Below are 26,573 nucleotides of genomic sequence, written 5' to 3'. Positions count from 1 at the left end.
TAATCAAAGAAAGCTTGAAATAAAATGTAGAGCCGTGGACTGCAGGAACATAGAGGACACGGGAGAGTGACAACAGGGACTGTTATGAAATCAGTTATGCTGTCTGTGAAATGGGACGTACCTGAAATTTCTAGAAATAATTACATAGTTTGCTGTTATTCTGTACATGAATGGATCATTTAGTTTAATTGTAAAGGACCAACAGTATTGTTGTCCAGCCATTGATAGAAAAGTAGGAGAGTTAAATATTTTTTTTATCATTACATTTGATGGTAAGAATCAGAGAGGAGGATAAACTAAGGTGAATCATTAATATGAATGTTGTTGTGGCTATGGCAACCTGCTCAGCTACACACAAACACACTTTGGAGTACATCATTTACATTTTTTCATTTAGTCATTTCATTTGACTTCCAAGATCAAGGTCATGTCCTTCACATCATATGTGAAGGACATGACTACATGAATATGATGAATATCCATAGAGTATGGATGACTTCATGACTTTGTCTCAGCAAGTGTTCATTGTCAGAATAGAGTCTGAAGCAGTCCAAGGGTCATAAAACCTGGAAAATCACAAACACAAACCTGTACTATTGTAACCCTGTACTTACTGTTAGTTGCTCTGGATAAGAGTGTCTGCTAAATGCAAATTTAATCAATCTGAAGTACTGTTTGTGTTTAGTTCAGGCCCAGAATAAGCAGATGAAAAGGGCTGAGACCAGACCTTTCTCACAACTTGGACAGCAGCGCCAGAACTGTAACTCATGATGGATTCTCAGTAGTTCTACTGTCATGTTTGTTCCTTAGTCTGGTCAGGGCTTCTGTTCCTCTCCCGCTCTCCATAGTAAGATGGCTAGAGATGGAAGAACCATTTACTGTGAGAATTATATGTTTTTTTCTTTCTTTCTGCTATGTTTTTGAAACCGCATTTAGCTCCCAATCTTCGCTGCGCCTGTCAGCTTACACTCTCCACGAACGCTGAAGTTTTGTCATGCACCCAATACTGGTTTTTACTTTCATCAATAAAAGCATGTATTTATTTATTTTAAGATATTGTCATTTTTAAATCTATATAAATGCAATTGTGATTAAAAAAGAATAGCAACAGAAAACAATTTAATTTTAGACGCAGCTCACTGGTGATTTGTGCTATTTTTAGAACAGGCCTGCCGGCGACTCATGTGGTCCTTGCGGGCGACCGCAACCATGTTGGTGACCACTGCTGTAGAGGGCAGGCTAACATAAGTGTTTATTGACGACAACCTACTAAAATGTATTCAACCCCCCCATAGAATCCCAGAAAATGTCTGTTATCATTTTACTCTTATTTTAAATTCTGCTCTTGTTACTTGAAAGGTGCATGTGTGTCCAAAACACATTCTCGTCACGCAAAGGGATTCTGAACAATAAACGCAGAAGGTGAACTAGACGTGTCTATAGAAGGCGTGTGATTGGTTCTCCTGGTAAAGAGAAAGGAATCATGCAAAACAGATTCTTTAACTTCACTGTATATAGTTCACTGTTAAACGAGGCTCATTCTGTGCCCAAACTGTCCTAACTGCTTAGTCCTGGCTACCTTGCATAGATCTAATCACCTCACAATGTTTCCTACTTTCGGAATACTCTACCTGATGATGTGTGTGATAGGTGAGGAGATTTACTCAGCATTAAAAGACTGACAGTATGTTTGGGAACAACATACTTAACTTCATTGATTTCTTCCACAGGTCTTCAAGGTCAGACACTGACTGAGTCTGAACCAGTAGTTGTGAAGCCTGGAGAATCCCACAAACTGACCTGTACTGCCGCTGGGTTCACATTCAGTAGCTACTGGATGGCTTGGATCAGACAGGCTCCTGGGAAGGGGCTAGAGTGCATTGCTTACATTTCTTCTGGAAGTGTCAGCAAATTTTACTCCCAGTCAGTCCAGGGTCGGTCCACCATCTCCAGAGATAATGACAAAGACCAGGTGTACCTCCAGATGAACAGCCTGAAGACTGAAGACTCTGCTGTTTATTACTGTGCTCGAGAGCCACAGTGACACAGGAATTTGCAGAGCTGTACAAAAACTGATAAACACTGATCTCACATGAGAAACTGAGGTGTGACTGTGCAAAAAAGATCTCCCACAAGACAGCTGTGAGAGGAGAAAGATCTGTTACATTATTATCACTATGTTTGAGTATACCACTGATATGGCAGCAGAATTCCTTGTGTCTTATTTAACTAAACTCGTCAAATTCAGCCATGTCCTGCCCCATCATATACATTCATAGATGAAATGTCCAATCTCCAATTAAGCTAATAATGCTATAGCACATACATAGTGTTTTCAAAATAGATGGTGAGCAATGGTGTGTCTGTAAAATGTAAAAGCAATGTTTGCAGTTGAAAATTGTTGAGGATTTTTCAACTTCAAACTTAATTTGATGGCCTTTGTACAGATGGTCATTTGCTTTTGTGAATGTAAAAACTTGTATACAATACTTTAGCCCAAATGAAGTCTAGATGTTGGTTACGGATGGCAAAAGAAAACATATCAAAATGTATGGTTTTCCTAAATATCTATTCAGCCAGTCATCCAGATTCTGTCCTTCATCAGCTCACCTACTCATGCATTTCAAATATTATAAAATTCTTATCAGCCTGAATCATATGCCTATCTGTATTCTTCTGTGAGAAGGAGTAATTAAAAAACACCTATCTTAATATTATATTTCTAAAATAGAAAAATATCCCATGTTGAGGGTGTGAAAATGTATCTTGTTTTATCAGACACTGTCTGTGAAGAATAACTGTCCTTAAATATCCAGAAATGATTACAGATTACATATAGCCTAACACCACATAATGAAATACAGTGAAACATGCTGACATTTTTATTTTATTTTATTAATGCCTGTAAAGATATATACCCGGATGGTGTTCTAGACAATAATGACGACCCAGAGAAAATATTCAAAATATACCATAAAACTGGTCAAAAGCATTTCTCACTCTAAAAATGACTCGATTTATCTGATTATCCGATGTTCTCTCATATACTATAGTCATTTCCACACATTCATCTTTTCTCTATGCAAATCTAATCTTCCCTTCTCTACTTTCTCCCCCTCCGCCTCCCCATATAAACAGTCTCTATGTGAGAGTCTGAGTGAGTCTCTGAGTCCAGAAGAGTACACAAGAGCAGCTCCTTCGTTCACCTTCAACCATGTTCTCTGTTTCTCTGCTGCTGCTGCTGGCAGCTGCTTCCTGTAAGTCTCTGGGTAGAAGGACATGGAAAATGCATTGGGAATTAAGAAAGCTGTCTATATTAATGACCGAGAAGAAACTAATTGTATGCTGAAATAATCAGTTCATGCTTGTTATCTGTAAGTTTAATGATCATGTGTTTCATTTCCCTAGATGTGCATGGTCTTGAACTCAGCCAGCCAGGCTCAATGGTTGTGAAGCCAGGAGAGATTCTGACTCTCACCTGTAAGGTGTCTGGCTATTCTGTCAGTGATAATAGTGCCAGCTATGCAACTGGATGGATTCGACAGCCTGCAGGGAAAGCACTGGAGTGGATTTTCCACATATGGGATGATGGAGATACCTACAAAAATAATGCACTAACAACCAAGTTCAGTATCTCTAGAGACACCCTCAGCAACTCAGTAACCCTAAAAGGACAGAATCTGCAGACTGAGGACACAGCAGTATATTACTGTGCTCGCCGCCCTCCACATGGATTCAAATCTACAGCAGACATGCAGATAAACCCTCTCCTCACTAGATAGAGATGAATATGTCTCAACCTGGAGGGGGCGATCAAAGAAAGCTTGAAATAAAATGTAGAGCCATGGACTGCAGGAACATAGAGGACACCGGGGAGTGACAATAGGGACTGTTATGAAATCAGTTATGCCGTCAGTGAAATGTTAGCTGTTATACTGTACATGAATGGATCATTTAGTTTAATTGTAAAGGAACACCAGTATTGTTGTCCAGCCTTTGATAGAAAAGTAGCTGCATGAAATCATTTACATTTATATTAGATCTAAATAAAATTACATTTGATGGTGGGAATCAGATAGGAGGATCAATGAAGTTGAAGAATTCACATGTGTGATGCTGTGGCTATGGCAACCTGCTCAGCCCTACACAGACACACTTTGGAGTACATCATATGTGAAGGACAGGACTCCATGAATATGAATTAATATACGTTGAACATGGACAACTTTATGTCTTTGTCTCATCAAGTGTTCATTGTCAGAATAGTCTGAACCAGTTTAGTGGTCATAAACCTGGAAAATCACACACTCTAACCTGTACTATTGTGACTTTATCTTTCTGAAGCCATCACAGCAAATGATCCAATCTCTTCAGCGGGGGTAAAGTTACAGATAAGACACAGGTGAACTGGTGAAAAACAACTTTTCTTTCTTTAATGCGAAGCATTGGCATAACAGCACAAAACATAAACTATTATCTGTGTATCCAGAATAGTCCCAACATCCAGGTTATTAATCGTTTAATTAATCTCCACAGATAATTGCCTAAAACAAATGAGAATACAAAATCAAATAATATAATGATAATGAATTGACAATGTAATGTTACACTATCTCTGGATTTGACATGAGTAGTTCCTTCACAGATGTCTTCACAACTGTTCAAAAACTGATCAACACGGATCTCACTGTAAGAGGCACTGAGGTGAGACTGTGATCAAAACATAATAACAAGAGATCAAAGTAAAAGGCCATTTACTAGTGAAGGCCAAAGTATAACTGAGCCTGACAGTGTCAGACTGATCCCGCCCCATTCTATAAATAAAACAAATTTGGGGTGAAAAGTTTTGGGTAGGGGATTTACACAGAATATTAATTTATGGGGTGGATGAAATGCAGTGACATGTCCAATTAACCTAAAAATACTATCTAGCTAGTTCAAAATAGAAACAATGCACAGTGATACTAAGTCCGTAACTATTCAAAATCAATGTAATGTAATGCATTGTCAAGGATTCAACACATTTTAAAATAACATGTAATTCTTTTTAAGAGAGAGAGGGGAGGGAGAGCGAGAGACTAGGAGAGACAAAGACATGAAGAGGCAGGATACAGTGAGTCTAAGTGATCTCATCATCACAGTTCCTATTTGAACGTCTAGAGAGTGGTCTATGCAAAGCATCCCTCCCTTAAACTCCTTATAACCATACTCTCATCTCCATTCCTCTCATTCTACAAGGCTTGAACTGACATCACAGCTCTGCTCTACTCTTATTACTGAGCCTTGTGGAATTATCCCTGCTACACATGGAGCTGAGGACTGTCTGGAGTTTAGCTCTTGTTGTGTTCACACAGAGTAAGTAAACATTGTGAGATTATGAATTTGACTGAAATTTCACTGTCTGTACAATATACCGAATTTAAATGTTTTATACTTCTATTTGTGTTTAGGTGTGTGGTGTGAAGATGTCAAGCTTGATCAGTCTCCATCTCAAGTTAAAAGACCTGGAGACACTGTTAAACTGGTCTGTCAAACCTCTGGGTTTACAATGACAAGCTTCTACATGCACTGGATAAGGCAGAAACAAGGGAAAGCTCTGGAATGGATTGGGAGAGTAAACTGTGGTACTACTAATATAGTATATGCAGACTCTTTTAAAGATCACTTCACCCTGACTGAGGATGTCTCCACCAGCACACAGTACTTGGAGGCCAGGAGTCTGACAGTAGAGGACTCTGCTGTTTACTACTGTGCTCGAGAGACACAGTGACAGGAGATGGTGACGCAGCTGTACAGAAACACAACATGGCCTCCTGGTGTAACACTATCTACATAAGAGTTGAGAGAAGTTATAGTGAACTAAAACTATAGCACTGAAACTGTTAAAGGATCTTGACATGAAATAAATATGGTGAATTTTATCTTTTATGGTTCTAAACATGTAATCAATCCTTCAGCCCAAGTGAAGTGTTTATAATGGTAACAGTTGTATTTAAATTCTATGTCTTTTTAAGTAATTATTGATCCATCCATCCGTGCATTCATTCATCCATCCACCCATTCAACCTTTCCAGCCAGTCATCCTTCCATCAACCAACCCACTCAATTATTTCATGATTCATGACACATATGATATCATGAAATGATTATGCAGGACTAATTAACCAGTTTTTCCATTCTTATGAACCCTGCATATTTCTGTATAATCTTTGCTGCCTGTGAGAAGGACAAAACACCATCAATCCATAAACAAAACTATACTAAATCAACTAGCTATTGCTGAATTATACAGTACAGTCATTGTAACCAGAAGGTTATTAATGAGTTTACTTTAAAATGGTATGCATTATTAAGAGATTCATCTGTAATGGTCCTGGATATTCTGTCAGTAAATCTAGGTACATCCCATGAAGCTATACTGTAGCTACTGTCCCTGAGCAGCACCATGGCTGTACAGGGACATAATAAGACTGAAGACAAAGCTGTGTATGTAGACCTGGACACTAATCACAATATACGTGTCACTCCTGCATGAATGACGGCTAAACAATTAAGGATTTGTCAAAGAGTGACAGTGCACCAGTGCTGCTCCAATGTCCAATAACTTATGTATTCCCTCTGGTATTAATGATCCCTTCATGTCTGTGAATATGCAAATATTTTTCTAAAAAGACCCATGTCTCCTCCCACTGCTGTTAGACTCTGATTTAACCAGACTCCACAGACTCCCCCCTTACTCCACAGAAACCACTACCAGAACACACCTGCCTTCCTCAGAACCCGAGAACGTCTTCATCATGAGAGTTCTAGAATGTGTGTTTCTCCTGGTTCTAATTCCAGGTGAGTAAGAAACAGAGTTGTCTCTGTCCAGGGGAGGAAAGAGGAGAGGAGGTGTCCTTATCTGTTGGCTGAGCTCCTTCATCTCAACTCTTTTTCTGTTTTTCAGCTGTTCAGACCCAGTCTCTCACCTCTTCAGAACCAGTGGTGAAGAGACCAGGAGACCCAGTCACCGTGTCATGTATTGTGTCTGGATTCTCTATGAGTAGCTATTGGATGCACTGGATAAGGCAGAAACCAGGGAAAGGACTAGAGTGGATTGGATACATTGACACTGGCACTAGTGCTTCCTATGCACAGTCTCTACAGGGTCAGTTCATTATTAGTAAAGACAGCTCTAAGAACCAGATGAAGTTGGAGGTGAAGAGCCTGAAGACAGAAGACTCTGCTGTTTATTACTGTGCTCGAGGCCACAGTGACAAAGGAGGCTGCAAAGCTGTTCAAAAACTGATCAACACTGATCTCACATGAGAGACAATGAAATGTGACTGCGCTAAAAACATCTCCACAATAGAGCATTTGAGCTTATCACAATAAAAATCATTTGTCCTGTCCCATTGCTCGAATGTTTATATATATTACATTTACATTTAGTCATTTAGCAGACGCTCTTATCCAGAGTGACTTACAGCAAGTACAGACACATTCTCCCTGAGGCAAGTAGGGTGAAGTGCCTTGCCCAAGGACACAACGTCATTTGGCACGGCCAGGAATCGAACCATCAACCTTCTGATTCATAGCCCAACTCCCTAACCGCTCAGCCATCTGACCCAATATATATATTATTTTTTAAGAAAGGAAGAGAGAGTCGGTAAGAGAGGGAGAAGGAGAGAGAGTATTTAGTATTCACTTTCTATTGGAAAATATCTGATTGTCAAAAAAGTTAAGTAGTAAATTGCAATGAAGTATAGTTATTAAACATTATTTTACTGCGCTGGTTTCAGTGCTGAAGTTCTTGAGTTTTTGAGTTTTCATTCAGTTTTTAAGAAGTGCTATGGATGCAAAGTAGGAAACACTCCTCCCCTTCTCTGTATACAGTATAAAGAGAGTATGAACACTTTCTCACAATCAGTAGAGAAGACTATCTCCCTCCAGTTAATCTTCAACACCATCAACCATGTTCTCTGTTTCTCTGCTGCTGCTGCTGCTGGCAGGTACATCCTGTGAGTCTCTTAGATTTTAGGGGGCATTAACAGCTCTTAAAAGTGACATTTAATCTGATATAAACAAAATATGTTATTTTTACCTACTTTTACATTGTTTTATTATCATTTCTTTTTGTTAGGTGTGAACAGTGAACAACTCACCCAGCCAGCCTCTATGACTGTCCAGCCAGGTCAAGCACTGACCATTACCTGTCAGGTCTCCTACTCTGTTAGTCCTGGTGGCTACTGGACTGCATGGATTCGACAGCCTGCAGGGAAAGGACTGGAATGGATTGGGAGCATTTATACTAAAGGATTAGAGAACAAAGACTCCCTAAAAAATAAGTTTAGTTTAACAGCAGAGGGTTCCAGTCGCACTCTGACTTTAACAGGACAGAGTCTACAGACTGAAGACACAGCTGTGTATTACTGTGCCCGACATACACTGTACTTGAAAACAACAGTAGATGTTTACAAAAACTCTTTCCAAATGAGTTGGGAAGGAAAATGTCTGATCCTGAAGCAAACTTGTTTGAATGTGCTTCTTCTACGCATAAATACTCATTACACGTTCACCACCTCTTCACAGACCTGCTACTACTCCCTATGAACAGTCTCTGTGTGAGAGTCCAAGTGAGTCTCTCTGAGTCATGGAGAATAGAGCAGTCAAAAATAAGATTCTTAGTGTAATAAAAAAACGAAAGAATTGACTGATCTGGATACTATTGAACAGCAAGCCACTCACCATTCACCTCATATTTTTTAAACAATGACATTTGATACACCATCATTCAAAGGTACAAACGATCATGCTTAAGAACAGTTTGTACAATCAATACATGCCACCAATCCTTTTTTAATGATTAACAAATGAGTTGTACATCCATAGAAAGCTGAACTTTTCCAGGCACTTTTCCTTGTTTTCCTTGAGGTTTTAAGTTTGCTAAGGGGCAGTTCTATGGAAGTATGTGAAGCACTCTGACATTGCTTGTAAAAAGGGCTATACAAATAATATTTTATTTTATTTGGATATGAGGTCCACTAAGAAGCAAAAAATAGTTCAATAAGGACATTCCTCCTTTCAATGCATCCCTACTGTTATGAGATTAACATTTTGACAGGTTTTGCTTCCAATATTATACAGAGTGGTTTGTTGTACATTTTTTAGTTAGCAGTTATACAATTGAAAATCACCTCTACATTTCACGTCTGGTATTAGATAGCAATCACATAGACTAGCAAACAACTGTATGTTATGTTTCTATCCTGACTTTGTTAAATATTTTATGAAGAAAAAAAATATATATATAAAAGTTAGATCGATAGATCGATATACGACTTACTTAACGAGTTTTGTTCTCAAACTGGTCTTTACATCGAGTATTTTATGGATTCATGAAGATTCATGTTGGAGAGCTTTCAGTTTCACTGTCTTTGCTTTTTCCCCATGACAAAGGATACACACACACAATATACTGTAATTTGTAAATTAGATGTTTTATTCCCTGTGGAATCACTACAGGAAACTGCTTTATCTCACTTTGACACAATAATACATTTGCTAATTGTGTATAAATAATATTATTTTTTTATTGTGTGCAATATGTTTAATATATATATTGATATAGTTGAATATGTTATAACAAAATATTTAGTTTTTAGAAACAGTTGTTACTTTGCTAAAATATAGGACAGCATTCTTTTCTACATTTGTTTTGAATCTCTCAGAATTAGTATTGACCTGTCCTGGTACCAACTTGTTACAAGGTGAATTAATACATTTACATTTACATTTATTCATTTAGCAGACGCTTTTATCCAAAGCGACTTCCAAGAGAGAGCTTTACAAAGTGCACAGGTCACTGATAATAACAACAAGATAGCCCCACAGCATTGCGGGTAGTCAAAAACAAGAAGTACATATTGTGAACAACCAAAAAATAGTGCTAAAGGGAAGAAACCATGAGAGCATGTAGTTAAACAAGTTAAAATTACACAACATTAATCTCTAAGTGCAGGTGTACCTGTAGGAAATCAATAAAAAAAATAATAATAATAAAAAAAAAATAGAATTAACTAAAATAGAATACAACAGTTTAAATCAGCTACCACTAACCAACAAGAGCAACAGTCTAAGCAAGAGTCATTGTGATCCTTGAGGAAACTAGTGTTGGGTTCAGCAAACCATTCCTAAGTACCATTGTACTCCCGGAACAAGTGCGTCTTGAGCCTTCTCTTGAAGGTGGAGAGACAGTCCGTGTCTCTGATGGAGGTGGGGAGTTGATTCCACCACTGGGGTGCCAGGCAGGAGAAGAGCTTGTGCTGGGACCAAGCGGTCTTGAGAAGTGGGACCACCAGGCGGTTGTCTGAAGAAGACCGTACGTGGCGGGTGGGGGTGTAAGGCTGCAGGAGAGACCTGATGTAGTCGGGCGCAGTCCCATTCACTGCTCGGAAGGTCAGTACCAGGGTCTTGAATCTGATGCGGGCCGTTATGGGTAGCCAGTGGAGGGAGATGAGGAGCGGGGTAACGTGGGAGCGTCTGGGTAGATTGTAGACCAGGCGGGCCGCTGCGTTCTGAATCCTCTGAAGAGGGCGGGTTGCGCATGATGGGAGACCGGCGAGCAGCGAGTTGCAGTAGTCCAACTTGGAGAGGACAAGTGCTTGGACAAGCAGCTGGGTGGAGTGCTCAGACAGGTATCTCCTGATCTTCCGGATGTTGTAGAGGGTGAATCTACACGACCGGGAGACTGCAGCAATGTGGGCCGTGAGGGAGAGCTTGTCATCCATGGTAACCCCAAGGTTCCTGGCAGAGGATGAAGGGGTCACCGTCGCAGATCCCAGGGTGATTGAGAGGTCATGGGAGATGGAGGGTTTGGCCGGGATGATGAGAAGTTCCGTTTTGGCAAGGTTCAGCTGGAGGTGGTGCTCAGTCATCCAGGCGGAGATGTCTGCGAGGCAGGAGTCAATCCTAGCTGAGATCCCCGGATCGGTCGGAGGGAACGACAGGTACAGCTGCGTGTCGTCAGCGTAGCAGTGGTAGGAGAAGCCATGGGAGATGATGATTGGTCCAAGTGAGGTGGTGTACAGAGAGAAGAGGAGGGGACCAAGGACGGAGCCCTGTGGGACACCAGTGGAGAGCTGGCGAGGGCCTGACAGTTTGCCTCCCCAGGAGACCTGGAAGGATCTTCCCGACAGGTAGGATGAGATCCACTGGAGTGCAGTGCCAGTGATGCCCATCTCAGAAAGTCTGGAGAGCAGGATCTGGTGGTTAACCGTATCCAACGCCGCAGAAAGGTCCAGCAGAATGATGACGGATGACCTGGAAGCCGCTCTGGCAGACTGGAGGGCAGTGGTGACTGAAAGGAGGGCAGTCTCTGTGGAGTGGCCGGTCTAATAGATAATGATTTAATAGATAAATCAATGATTTAATAGATAAATCATTCAAACTCACACACATGCCCCTGTAGATTTATTTACGTATATAGTGCAGTATACCATAACTAAGATACTGCACATAGGTAATTACAATGATTCTGTATTTTATATAAATTAATACTCACAAACTTCTCTATAGCTATCCTGTTTGTGCCTGATCCCACACACAGATACAAACAAAACAAAAAACATAAATGTTGTAATTACATTTTTATTCAACTTACATTAATGTGGTATGCTGTACATCTTCTGTAACAAATGTCCTTGTGTCTACTGAAGTTGTTTGGTGAGAAGGAGGGGTTTTTGTCCTGGTGTGCATCATTGTGATTCGTGGGACGCACTATGATTTTTTACCATACAAAAACGGTCTGCTCCTCTGAGAATGTTAGCAATTATCAATTCAAATTCAAACAAAACTGCTGTTACCAAATATAAAAGGAATTGGTGTACAGCAGCCACCATCCTTCCTGACAAACCAAACTTACATTGTTGATCAAAGGGTTATGGATACTAGTCAACAAATATTTAACCTTAAACAACAATATCAAAATATTTGCATATGTAAAAAAATATATCAATTACATAAAGTACTTCAGTGCCTTGTTGCAAGTACACTGTTTCAGAATAAATAATTTTGCTAGGAGCAGTCTCCAGTTAGGATTCTGCTGATATATAGTTAGTTGTTTTTGTTCTAGTGTATATCACGGTGACATGGGTTGGGGGCCACAGTGAAACATGGGTGTTCAAAAACCGTGGTGTAAAATCGATTATTTAATACAAACTGAACATGTGAAAACAATCAACAGACATGACTACTCCATTTAATTCAATTTAAAGGGTAAGTCTCTGAAGGAAATTAACTTTTAATACAACCTTTGTAGGTATTGATGGTGTTCTTTAAACATGAACAAAAAAAGCTTATTAAAGCAATCATTCATTTTAGAATATTTATCCTTAAAATTAATTGTCTGGAAATGTAGGGATCATATCTTGGAATTATTTGGATTTCCATATTTTTCACGAGTTCTAGGACTTATTTCATGTGTGGTAAGTTTTTGCACGGGCAGTGAGTGGAGACAGAGCACTGTGATACTTTTGACTACTGGGGTAAAGGGACTCAAGTCACTGTTTCAAATGGTAAGTTCACTTTAACTCCTTAACTTGTTTTTCAATAGAATAATCTAGTTACAATTATTTATGCCATTTTAAACATTTCTAGGTTTTCACATCCTGTGGAATAAAGCAGAAGTGGTTTGTTCTTGACGTTTGTTATGTTCGTAGAATATGTGCAGGAATTATTTGTATATACGTTACAGCAGTGCTATTATTTGTATAATACTGTACAGTATCTGTACTGATTGTTAAAGTGCACAGTACTATTTAAAAAAAACGACCACCAAGTTCATAGTTCTATGTAAAATGTTTTTTCTACTTGAGCTTTGGTAGCTGGATTGATGGCGTTATGCCTATGGCTGATATATTGATATAGTAACCTACTGTACATAAACATCAACTTAAATCCACACCATTGTTTTTATTTGTGAAAAAAAATATTTTTAAAAACTACATTATGTAGATATACTTAAAGTGTTGAACCCTTTGGAACACAATTGATCTTTGATCAATAAAAAACAGTCAAACCAGTAAAGGTTGATGATCTTTCGCTCTTATTGCAGATGTGCCAACAGCCCCATCCTCCCTACTGACTTTTAGTCAATGTGGAGGCGAAGTCAATAAAGTCTCCACTCTTGGCTGTCTTGCAACTGGCTTTAGTCCGGGCAGTGTAACTTTCAAATGGACAAGTGGAGGGAGTGACTTGACAGACTTTGTTCAATACCCCACGGTCCAGAGTGATGGAGGAAAGTACATGGGAGTTAGTCACATTCGCATCCAACAGAAAGACTGGGACAAAACCAAGACTGTCCAATGTGCCGTAGAGCATCCAGGTGGTAACAAAGAAGCCAACATCATTAAAAGAGGTAATACATCTATTGATTTTGATTGCATGTAAAATGGTACAATAATTGTATTTATTAATCATCCCAAGACATGATTGTGGATTATCGTATTATAGTTCTGTGTGTTAGGAATTTACAAGATGGTAAATTTCATTGCTACGTTCTCCTGTTTAGTGGTCCAGTCTCCAACAGTGACTTTGATGCCCGTACCAAGTGGAAACACCCAATACTTGGTGTGTATGATCGAAGATTTTGCTCCAGGCATCTTTACAGTCAAATGGAAGCAGAACAACAAAGTTGTTGATGGCACAACATTGCCTGGAGTACAGAAGTCTGGACTCTACTCTGCCAACAGTTTCCTGAAGGTCAATATGACAGACTGGAAGAACAAGCCTGAATACACTTGTGAAGTCGTTCACCATGGAAAAACCATTATTGAGAAGATCACTAATGGTACACTTTAATGATGTAGTGTTATAATACATACATATGCATTCACCTAATGTACTGTACATTCACGAATGTTCTCACTCATTGTATGTTTATCACCTTGATATTAACATGGAATGTTACTTTTTTTTTTTTTTTAAGTTAACTGCCCCTCTCTTCAAAATGGAGACTCCTCAACACGTGATAAGTCTCCAAAAGCAGGAAGTATGCCATCTCACCTACTACCAAACTGAATTTGAAAGACTATACACAACACTATGGCCATCACCAGCAAACTTAAATGATTTCACAAATAATCAACTGCTAAAAACATTTTGGAGGGCTGCCATCCAAGCTCAATGGCAACCCTGAGTTAAAGATGGTTCTAACAACAATGTCATTATCAGGTGGAGAACATCCTACCGTTGTTGTCAACCTCCCCTCAGAGGAAGAGCTGAAATCGAGTGAAAAGAAAGTGAAACTGGCATGCCTGATGACCAGCTCTACTCCATGTGACTACCAAATCAAGTGGAGGAGCGATGGAACATACCACGATGGAATTACCAGCCCGCCTCAGAAAATTCTTAATGGCTCCACATATTTGGTTACCAGTGTTCTGGAGATAACCAAGGATGATTGGGAAAAAGAAGGCTTTCAAGTGACCTGCGCTGCCCTTAATGGCTCAGATGAAAACTCTGTCCCAAAGCAGAAAACAGTGTCCAAAGCTCAGGGTAACTCTTGTGAAAACAAAACAAGATAATACCATTTGTATGTGGTTGAATGTTCTAACGTGAAGTATGTGTCTGCATGTGTTTCTGTCCTGTGAAGCTACTAATGTTGTCACCATCTAGTCACCACTTGTGTCTTTTTACAGTCTTTGTTCAACAAAAAATAATACCGTCATTGTTATGTTTATTGTGTGTGATATTGGCTTTATATGGTGTCAGTAAGTTGATGTTGTGGGTCTTTGTTGCATGTGCTTTTTAATAAATGTTTCTGCATAATAAATAGTTTTGTTTCATGACAATCACAGTGATTATGTCTGATCTAGTCCATGCTGCAATGACTATGACAATATTGTATTTAAAAAAACACACAAAAAAAGAACAAAAAACTTTTATCAACTATTACCTGAAACATTGACATAATATTAGCCTAGAGCAAATAATCTAAAGTGAATTGAATTGACATAGTTATTAACACAGTTGGTCATCCTATTGCAAAGCATCTCAATCAATGCAACAACAGAAATACTAAGAATACTAGAAAATTGCTTGTCTATCAATACTTTAATATGTACAGTAGCACCGTTTATGTTGACGAGGAGTGAATAGCTACTGCTAAAATAAATGTCACATCTTTAAATGAAAGGAAGCAGTTGCACATACACTCAAACAAAGTGTTCCCAGTGTATGACCTCTCCTCGTGACCTCTCTCTGTCCCTGTTCGATCATTAGCTCCAGAACCCGAGACAGGCTTTGCACTAAGCTGCAGAGAAGAAGGGGATGAAGATGATGAATTCAAGAGCCTTTGGTCCACCACCTCCACCTTCATCTTTCTCTTCCTCCTCTCCTTCACTTACAGCATGCTATTCAGTCTTGCCAAGGTACTGCTACGTTTACTGACAAAATGTTGAACTGAACACTACATTCTAATTGAAATAGAGTTTTGTGGATATGTATTTGTATTTGTATAATGATCTTCTGATTCTTAATCAACTCAATCAGATCAACTGCTTAGCATCTTCCTGGTACAGTATGGCTAAATTGAGTTTGTATTTATTTTCCAGATGAAGAAGTGAATTTGGAGGTGATGGTCATGTGCACTGTCCAGCATATCAGTCTTTTATCTCTCAATGAACAGTACATAACGCAATATATCATATCCATGTCATGCAACACATTATGATCTCAAACACTTGGTAAAAGTTTTGTTGGCAACAATTTGGAAAAAGTATTTGTAGTTGTCTATTGCCATTGCCAATTATTTAGCAATGACCCATGAAATAATGTTTTTTTCTACACGTGTGACAAAAGTACTTGCTGTATTAATCTTAATGTATTTCCTTTTGCATCAACACCACTGAGGTTTTTGTTAAGTGTGTTGCCGGCAGAATGTAGCACTTTACTCAATGTCATCTGTGTATACAACTGGATGATAACTTTTTTATTTTAAGAGATGTTTGCTTCACCATCTACAGTATGTGTGCATTTCTTTGATGCCTTTCTTCTTCTTTTGATGCTTTAAAACAATCTTGATTTAATCAGAGCGATATTCTATGCCTTGTCACTTCACTTTTAATCAAATATATAATAAACCAGAAATAAAGCTTCAGAACATGTTTCTCCTTTGATTCCTCTTCTTCTTTGACATCAAGTGGAAAAATACAATAGTTTGCTTTCATTAATAATTTAACTAAAATATAAAATATAAACTAAAAAAAAATACATTTACATATTGTATTATATATTTAGATCATTACACAAATGCAAATGTACAGCAGCAGGGCTGTTAACAGTCATTCTGTGATGGTTTCTAGGTTGTCTAATAATAGAGTTCTGTGAGTGCAGCTTCCCCTTTGCTGTTCCCTTGTGGCTGCACCTGCGGCACTGAAACTGTCTAGAAACTGTCAGGGCCACAAATAAACTCCTTTGCAATGACATTTACATTTAGTCATTTAGTAGACACTCTTATCCAGAGCGTCAATGAGCAGTTAATGCTTTATTCAGTATTATTCAATCGGCATCTAATTGCTTTAGATTTTATATAATAATGAATAAATGAAATTGAAGGGGAAAATTGTGTTAAATCAATCATGAATCCCTCACAATTGAACAATTTTTAACCTAAAGGCAGTTACGATTGTTGGACGTGTTTTTTCCCAGCCCATTTCTCAAGATTAAGTAGCCTACTGGGCCAAGTTAATACAGTAGACGTCAGTGAGTTAACCTCTTGTTTCGCAAGTAAGGGCCGCATCCAAAATGTAAAAGCCGCATCCAAAAAGCGCTCCCATCCACATTTTACTAAAACATAACAAACCATCGCCTCTGTCTGAGACAATACCCATTCAGGCAATGCTGTCAACGTCCTAAGTTGTATAAAATAAAGAATATTTGGCTGCATGAAATTGTAAAATGCCTCTCGGATCGGGGATCTCTATGTCAGCGAACTTCCATCTCAATTTCATACTCATCTTTTCACACACTGTTCCACAATTTGAACAGTTGGACAACTGATTGGTTATAGGCATCAGGTCATTTGGTTTCCACCATGGGGGCATTTCGTTGCTCTCTTATAGAAACTTATAGCTAAAATAATGGGGTCGGGGGGGGCTACACCATACACCAGCTACCACCAGCTACACCAGTGCGGCGGTGCCTATGCAGTTGCTTCTCGTGCACACTTACAGTTTTTTTCAAATGCTTACACACAAATTCCTTACTTTTCACACAATTTCTGAAACCTGACACTCAAACACCAGAACCACACCTAAAATTTGCAAAACCATACGCACATTTTTGGCCTTTGACTCAGTTTCCAATTTCATAAAACACTTTTTGCAAAACACAACACACAATTTTCCACGTAACACACAAAATTCAAACAGGAATTTCTTGATTTCATTTTTCAAACACAACCAATAAAAATGCCACACTAATTCATCAGTGCCTCACACTAACTCTTCACATGTGCAAACACTCATTGCTTTATTCTTTTATTAACACCAACCAATCATGGCTTTAGAAAAGGCCTATAAATAGGCCAAAGGTCAAGAAAAGGTCTTGAACAATGGAAGCAAACGATGCAGACAGAGTATGGGGAGTTGAAGGGAGAGTCAGAGGAGGAGGCAGAGTTTGGATTAGAGGAGGAGGAGGAGAAAGAGGAAGAGTTGGAAGGGGAGCAAGGGGAGGAAGAGGAGGAAGAGGACGAGTTGAAAGGGGAAGAGGAGGAGGACAAAGACCAGGAACAAGAAGAGTGGTTTCTGATGACATTAGGGCTACTGTCATTGATCATGTGATCAACCACAGTTTAACTATGACAGACGCTGGACAGAGTCCATCCTAATTTGAGTCGCTTTACAGTGGCCGGTATAGTTTGTACATTCAGAAATGAGAACAGGTATGTAACAATCTACTGTAATGTACGTGTTCTGATGTACACATACGTAATAGCTATTTCAGCATAGCATATGGTATAAATATATTTTAGCATCCATTGACTGCAGTGCACTGCATGATTGGTCACAGTCTGGTGGATTACATAGTGTATCATACTGTGCAACAGTAGAGCTGACTGTAAGAAGACATTCTGACAATATTGTAGAAAATAATATATATATATTACTGTATGTTACAGTTCATGGCACACACTCACACTGTTCTTGAATATTCTACAAAGTGGAAAGGCAAAGGTTTCGGGGTGGGCGAGGTCACATGTTCACTGATGAGCAAGAGACTGCTATCGTGAATTTAGTTTTGGCCAATAATGCAATAACAATTTCTCAAATACGCAATCATATGCTTAATGATGCCACAATATTTGCTAACATAAATACTGTGAGCCTCTCAACAATACACCGTGTCCTCTCGAAAAATCATCTCAGAATGAAACAGCTGTACAGGGTCCCATTCGAAAGGAACTGTGACAGAGTCAAGAATATTCGACATGACTATGTGGAGGAATGTACATAACACTTTCTCCAAAATATCAGACTTGCACCAACCAAGTCAGGCTATTGGGTTGGGCATCTACTGACATTGTTACGTTGTTTTGTATTTTATAGAGAATTATGGAGCTGGATGCCCATGCCATGCAGTGCTTCGTTTTGCTACCCTGGTCCTAACCAGACCCTCCCCCCCCCCCCCCGGGGAGGAAGAAATCTTGTGCCGCCCCCTACCCCGTCGGCTGACCCCGACAGCCCACGGAACGAGCACCGCTACTACAACGAAAATGCTGCACGGCACCGTCTCAGCAAGCAGGGGTGCCTGTAGCTGTCTGAAGGGGGCGCCAATAGGCCAATTCCCCACAAACTGAAAGGATAAATACGAGAAAAACGCGCAGAGATTTCTTTTTTTTTTATGCTTGTGCGCCCCCCACGTGACATAAAAAAATTCCGCCCCGGGCGGCTGCCCGGTCTGCCCGTGCCTAAAACCGCCCCTGCCTAGTACATTATAATTGTACAGAGGGTCTGGGATCGCTTCATTGATAAATGTTAACTTCCTTGAAGGCGGGTCCTCTGTTGAAGTTTAAAACTATTGGATCTGCCCAGAGCCACTCTTATTTGCCATAACCAATCGCAAGCGTCCTCCTTAGCCAACTCCTTCACCACTACTGTAACAGACCTAGCTGCCGTAGCTGGAAAATCAAACTTTTCCCGAACCCTGTGGGGAGGAGGGCCACAACATCATGGCCACCAACAAAACTCAGCAAGGAATGTTCTTGCTCCGGCTTTAACTTATGGATATTCGGCAGCGTTGCCACAACCGCAGAATAGCTTTGCTCGCATCTTTCTCCGCCGCCATTACTGAACTACTCAAACTAGTGCACAACATCAACGTCATCATTCTCAGCCACTCCCTCTGTTCGCTGATTGGACGTACAAAAAAATTGTTTCTGAAAACCGACTTCAAAGTCAAACTCCCAGACCTACTACTGAAGCAAAATCCAAATTGAGCGAAAGTACGTAGGAGGGCATAGCCAGGCTAGCGTTTTGCAAGAGAAGCGAGGCATTTTGCATTTCGTGTGTGCAATTGTTGGATTTGTGTGTTAAGTTTTGAAAAGAAGAGCACAAGTTAAAAAAAATTGTGTAAGCATTTGAAAAAAACTGTAAGCATTCGGCTAGAAACTAAAACCGACTAACCATACACTTCCCAAGCACACATGACAGGAAGGAGATAGACATGGCTGCGTTGGCTTGTTATCCTTGGCTGCCACCTGATCAATATAATTACACCATATAGCAGGTAAACACTATCCTCTAGTGGTAAAAAAAGAGGTTGCCTTGTAGACAGGTCCATCTCAGATTCCCTTTATCGTCTGTAACGGTTAGAATGGGCTCTCAAGTCTCATGCAACTCTCTCACGGAACCCCATGTATTTCTCATGCATTTCAACCATTTCTCACCTGAGAAGTAAGGGATAACTTGTCCCGAAATATACAATTAGACTACTGGACGAGGCGCAGGCATACTTATGGAAGATGTCTGCAGGGATGATAGTTGTCATGAGTTGTACAGTTAAATGGCAATCAAAAAACGGCACCAACAGCAATTCAATGTGTGATTCAAACATTCAAAGTGTAAGTGGTTACTGGATACATTGGCGTGGCAACTGGAGTCACATGATAAGAAAGAACCCATGGGGAAGCTAGGTCTTAGCTAGGTCATAGACACAACATTCACCTCTACCTCTAATGTATCCATGTTGTTTGGGGTAATAGTTTGGGGAATGGAGAGCAATTTTTATAAGATCACTTTATCCTGAATTAGGAACTCTCCACAAGAGTCTGATCGAAGAGGACCATTTGCTGTACAAAACCACAAATACCACTTTCTTGCCTTGATGCACAGTCAAGCATTAGTATGCAGGTATACATTGTACATGTAAACATGTTATCATGTACAAGGGAAATACAAGAGAAACTAGCCCAGGTGGGATCAGTAGTAGTACACTGATGCCCACTCACTGGTTAACTTCCTTCATTCCATTTTAGTGCTAAACCACCAGCCAATCACTTGGCCATGGTGTGAAGTAATAAGGTGTGTTGGGAGAAATTGAAGTACTTTTCATTGTCATGTCAATCCAAATCTTACCTTGTATTTCCTTATTAATATCTTACATTATAACATGCATTGTTATCTTCACATGACTATTTAATTTACTGTAATTATTCTTTAATAATTAAAAAAAGCTTTCAGGACCATATATGATGTAACAGACAATGACTGTCTTTGGTTTTCAACCCCCTGCATTTCAGTAAACCAGCTGTTGTTTTTTTATCTCTGTATTTTGTATGTTCATAAAATGAGCTTTCTGACCTCAGAGAGATAATTTCCTTTACGTCTGCTATCCTTGTTACAACAATACAATACTAACACCCCTAGGTGTCACACTTTACAATGTTACCCATATTTTACAGAAGGATGACTGCAATATCCACAGTACGTTAGGTTTAGAATGTTACAGTATGCCACAAATAGAGTATGTCTTCAAAAGAGAGAAAACTGCTACATAAGGACTGTACTGTTGGTCATTCTTATTAATCTTCACAACATAGTCGTCTCTGAGCCAAGGCTCCAAACATCAGTGTGTGCTATATACATTTGAATAATACCGGAGACAACTGAACAAAAGTGCAACAAATTTCTCAGGTAAAAGTGAATACCTAATTTTGGTCAAACTCCCTTTAAACCGTAAAACTGTAAACATGTAAACAGTATTTTCACGGTGGTGCAGCAGCAGTGTGGTGTGATAGAGGAGGTTTTTGTACAGGCCTGTATCATTGTGATAACTACGGGGGCACAGTGCTACATGCCATGACAAAAACCTCAGCAGTCAGAGCTGAGTCAGCAGACACAACATTCTCCTCTGCAATACAGCTGAGACATTCTACATCAAAAAAAAAAATTCTGGTGAGTCATACAATGCAGCAATGAGTGTACGTAAGCATGTTTTCCACTTTAATCAAAACACTGCCTTTTAACCATGATGTACGCAACTGGAATGAATTTATGGTGAGACAGTGAATCATATTGCCGTAGAGTTTTTGTCCAGTATTCAACCACATAAATTGGGATGATACACAATGATACTGTACAGGCAATGACAAAAACATATTTCCCTACCTTGACTTGATGAAAACTAACAAATATAAATGAGAAAATGCAGGTTTAGACATCAGGGACATTAAAAAGTCTTCAGCACACTTTGGATATACATGTTTTACAATTTCAGTTTTACAAAAAAGACCATTGCTTTTAGCAGTACTGTAACTTTTTAACATGCAGCTAACTAAGTTAGAGATGTGCACTTCACATTTAGCTTCTGTATGGCATTTCAAAGTGTTACAAATCCTCAAATATTTATGACATACCTTGAATGTATGCTCGGCACAGTCATCCATGTAGAGATGGCTGCAAATAGTTATGGCAGCAGTAGAAATCTGAGAGAGTCTGTGTCAGCAGTTTTTGTAATGGGTTGAATCACTGTGTCCTGGAATGGCCACAGTGATTAACACCAATACAAAAACCTAATGGAGCAACATGTTGTTGCAGATGAACATACTGTACTATTGTGATTGGCAAAGGCCTTAGATACTTTACAAAGTCTCAGAGAATACACTACATTTAATAAACTGAGCATTTGTGGAGCCTTTTTAGGTCTTTGAGAATACGTAAACATTTAAAATAAAATGGTGTTCATGTTTCATTACAATATCAGGCCCTTAAGATTTGTTATACTGTTCAGCAACCTTGTAGCACAGAATTGCACATATGTTTCCTTTGATACTGTTTAAAGAAAGAAATAGTGTTATTGAGTGGTCATCTGCATATAACTGCATTTCTCCACAGGAAAAATGCTGTGCAAGGTTTTAGATGAGCTGTTAAACAATACAGTAACAAGCACAATGATGAAACCAATGTGAAAATCATTGATGTACATGATGAACAAATAGATTGTTGATTAACTGCCCACATCAGTGCAACTAACAGTTTTGGCCTTAATTGGTTGACCAGTAATGAAACATGCTAGATTAAATAATGCTTTGTGTCAGCATTGTACTAACAGTTCTAAGTATTGATGAAACATTACAGAATAACAATGAAAGAAAGGACACAGATTTCCATAGTTTCCAATGGACTAGCTTACTGGCGACTCTCAAGTTCTTTTCAAAATACAGTACAGTTCCCCTTATGCTGCAATCGCTGAGATGAACTTAGTTTTTTTTGTGAAGGACTATCTTTCACAGTCTCAGTGGACAAGGCACAAATGTAAAACTTGAAATGCAATATCTAAGGCAAGCATTTACTGTGACTTTCTACTTGTGAAAACTCAAAGTAATTTGAATGACAAGCTTGAACAGAGGCATGAGCCAAACACAGGAGTTTTTGTCACGGTATGTGTCACTGTGTATGGGGGCAACCACAGTGATACACACCATAACAAAAACTTACATGGCATGCCTGATCATTATATAGCAGCATGCTTAAAACTTGAACGGCCTATTTGCCAAGTTAATGTTATTATGTGTGAAAATCTAATTTAATATTTGGCTTACACTACCAATGGACATTACTAAACAGAAGAATAAATACAATATAAACTGGACAATTTTCCAATATAAATGCCAGTTTACTACAATGATCTGGTATTTTTGTTAACAGATGCTTTTTATTTTTTACTTTTTAATACTTTATTGAAACTCAGTTATTCCAACACCATGCTCTTTTTTTGCAAATGAGTCCTGCCACAGAAAATGGAGGCTTACACATGAATACATATACTTTACTTTTTCTATACAGAATAACCATAAAGCAATTAGAATAACTTTAAAATAGTGGATGATATAGGATTGTATTTATTAAAGGTTTAGATTTGTAATCTGAGGTTTAGGTCTTCTGTTAGGAAACTGTCAAGAGAAGCACAACCAAAGATTGCCAATGTACCAGTGGCGATTGCTTTAAGACTGCAAAGGAAGCTCAGCTTTCCCTAACATTTCAAAAATAAATTATGGTCAAATATTTACTATTGTGTTGACATTTTAAATGCGTTAAAACACGTTCATATCGAAGACGAATTTGTTCAGAATCAGCTACATATATTAGTAAGTCGACTGATATCCTTCTCATACATTCCCGTAGCGCCACAGTGCATTTCCCAGTTGAAGCTCAGCTTCCATGGACTTCAATGGGGCAGTTTTGAACAGTTTTTTTCAGTGTTTCGAAACTGTACGGTCATTGGATAAATGCTGCAATTATGTCCCGCCCTGGACGCTCAGCGTCTCTGGTGTAGAATACAACATTGTGCACACTGCCAGTGAGCGACCCGAGTCTGACTGATGCTAACGTCAAAACGGGGACGCAGTCTCAATCAAGATTGCCAGTTTTAAACAAATCACAAAAAGAATCGGACCAACTGGCTAAAAGCAGAATTCCTTATCTCTTGAAAGCTGCCCTGCTCGACATTTTAGATGTAGAATTGACTGTAAAATTATAAACTTTGTGACATGACCTGAAGACATTGCTGCCGCCCGACCATGCGGTTTACATTCTCACCCAAATGTCAAGACTTTCGTGATCCAAATAAAAATGCTGATGTGACAGATCACTGGGGAATCGCTTTCTCTCTTAAAGGCTGTCCTCCTCTAGCCTGGTCCTAACCACACCCTCGTACATTTCATTTGTACAGAGGGTCTGGGATGTCTCGATTGACAAACGTTAACTTCCTAGAAGGCGGGTCCTCTGTTGAAGTTTAAAACTATTGGATCCACCCAGAGCCACTCTGATTTGCCCTAGCCAATCGCAAGCGTTCGCCTTAGCCAACTCCTTCACCACTACTGTAACGGAGCTAGCTGCGTAGCTGGAAAATCAAACTTTTCCCGAACCCCGTGGGGAGGAGGGCCACAACATCATGGCCACCAACAAAACTCAGCAAGGAATGTTCTTGCTCCGGCTTTAACCTATATTCGGCAGCGTTGCCACAACCGCAGAATAGTTTCGCTCGCATCTTTTTCCGCCGCCATTACTGAACTACTCAAACAAGTGCACGACATTAACGTCATCGTTCTTAGCCACTCCCTCTGTTCGCTGATTGGACCTACAAAAAATGTGTTTCTGGAAACCGACTTCAGAACCAACATCCCAGACCTAGTACAGAAGCAAAATCCAAATTGAGCAGAAGTACGTAGGAGGGCAGAGCCAGGCTAGTCCTCCTCTACCTTTTTGGCCTTGTGATTGATTGTGATTGGCTATATCGCGTTCCATGCCGTTGTAAAATCCAGCATAACCTCACAGGTTGTCCTCATAGCTTTCTTTAACATTCCATATCACTGCGCATCGAATATTTCAAATTGAAAAAGACGGCAAAGATTTCCATCTGGCTGTTGCGTGGCATCGATTTATGTAGGAACTATACTTTGTAGTAGCAGAAGAATTACGGGTTATTATTAAACTATTTTGTTTCTAATTGTTTTTATTGATGAAACCATATCAAAAATTTGTAGTAACAGTTTTAGAAAAGCAAAAACCCCCTCGAGTCTGTGGTTTACGCTGATTTTAGAACAGGTAAGGGGGTTCTAACAACTCCCCTTACCTGTTTTAAAATCAGCGTAAACCACGGCCTCTTGGGGCTTATTGCTTAATTATACACCACATTCATTGTTTCAGTTTAACCTAATTCCCACATTTCCTCCAAAGAGTTTAATATTATTTTGTTAGATCATTTTTTCTTTAATTCATTCATTCATACAGTAGGCTAGGCTAGTGTCGTAGGGGTTAACTAGCCAGTGAACAAGCAATTGTATAAATAAATAAATGGAACATTTTCATGATGTAGGCCGAAAATGAGCTTCCCCTATTTGAAAGACCAGCAGCCGCCATGCAATGTGTTACATATGGCAGTAAACTTGAATCTTGAAAGATCATTTGTGAAAGACGTAAAACCCAGCTTTTAAAACGCTGTAGTAACGTGCATTATAGGCGTGAACCCTAAAACATGATGAATCAAATAAAACATAACTTTTTTGCATCCTAGTTTAAGGTCAATACAATGTATTTCTAATAGAAAGTTAAAGCAGAACCTAATTCCATGCTGGTAACTATTTATGCAAGAGGCTGTAACGGAGAGGAAGTTATTGACAAAATTCAACTCTGACAGAACAGGTGTTTCCTCTCTACATCACTATACAAAGATTCTTTTCAGTTTTTCATACACTGAAAGACCTTCAGGAGATGCGGGTAGAAACCAAAATGGCAGCAAACACTCAATATCCTCCTTATAATGAATGAAATGCCCATGGTTACCATTAATGATTCTGGGCCTGACCAAGAAGTGAAGGATAGCAGGAAAATACTGAACTAGCTAGTTGAAGCAGGGAAGGAGCAGACTTAATATTTGTGTAAACCCAGATCTAGTGTCATCCCAACCTCTCCAGCACAGTGTCCTGAATCTTTTCATAATATGCCTTTGATAGTAAACCTGTTTCCATCATCTTACATCATCAATAAAATCTTCTAGTCACTCTGCCAGCCTTGACTGAAGAGCATCAAACACATACAGCGTACACCCTACAAATGTATAACTAAATATCTGCTGTAATATAGGGCCAAATGAGGTTGATTAATTTACAGATCAGTGAAAGGACAGTATTGGCAGGGCAGGCAATGTAGGCAATCACGAGTGTCTGAAAGGGAGGCCTTGATAAAATATCAACAACCTTCCAGACTTTATATGAAATCATATTTCAAATCAAATTATATTTGTACTGTTGTTTTTACAAGCAATGTCACAGAGGTCTTCTAATACACCCATAGAACTGCAGTTAAACTACTTAAACCCTCAAGGAAGACAAGGAGAAAAAACAGGAAAATGGAAGAAACCTTGGGAGAGATACAATAAAAAATGTGCAAAAGGACATTGAAACACAGAGTTCCAAATCAGTGCTCTGAGTTGGCGAATGTTAGTTTAGGCAGTGGTAGCCACAGGGCTGGGAAGTGTAAGATCAGCACATCACAGGATAGCCAGGTAGATGGACAGGAAAGGACCGGGAATTC

General features: G+C 39.3%; 2 protein-coding genes across 2 annotated transcripts in view; both read left to right on the top strand.

The window, feature by feature from the left end:
* Positions 1 to 1,560: 1,560 nt before the first annotated feature.
* ighd (immunoglobulin heavy constant delta) overlaps positions 1,561 to 26,573 on the top strand; it is a 41,338-nt gene continuing 16,325 nt past the window's right edge. Inside the window, exons 1-3 of the mRNA XM_047039034.1 lie at positions 1,561 to 1,650; positions 1,731 to 2,033; positions 17,075 to 17,082. Coding sequence (XP_046894990.1) covers positions 1,605 to 1,650; positions 1,731 to 2,033; positions 17,075 to 17,082 — 357 coding nt within the window. The 5' untranslated portion in view covers positions 1,561 to 1,604. The remainder of the gene's footprint in view (positions 1,651 to 1,730; positions 2,034 to 17,074; positions 17,083 to 26,573) is intronic.
* Positions 5,246 to 15,463, top strand: LOC124480028 (immunoglobulin gamma-1 heavy chain-like). Its single transcript, XM_047039046.1, has 8 exons — positions 5,246 to 5,355; positions 5,451 to 5,759; positions 12,495 to 12,554; positions 13,094 to 13,396; positions 13,550 to 13,828; positions 13,967 to 14,029; positions 14,212 to 14,535; positions 15,262 to 15,463. Exons 1-8 carry the CDS (start codon positions 5,307 to 5,309, stop codon positions 15,438 to 15,440), a joined length of 1,566 nt encoding a protein of 521 aa, XP_046895002.1. The 5' UTR covers positions 5,246 to 5,306; the 3' UTR covers positions 15,441 to 15,463.

This window comes from Hypomesus transpacificus, chromosome 17, assembly GCF_021917145.1.
Source record: "Hypomesus transpacificus isolate Combined female chromosome 17, fHypTra1, whole genome shotgun sequence".
NCBI classification, from domain to species: Eukaryota; Metazoa; Chordata; class Actinopteri; order Osmeriformes; family Osmeridae; genus Hypomesus; species Hypomesus transpacificus.
This window is presented reverse-complemented; position numbering and strand designations above follow the sequence as displayed.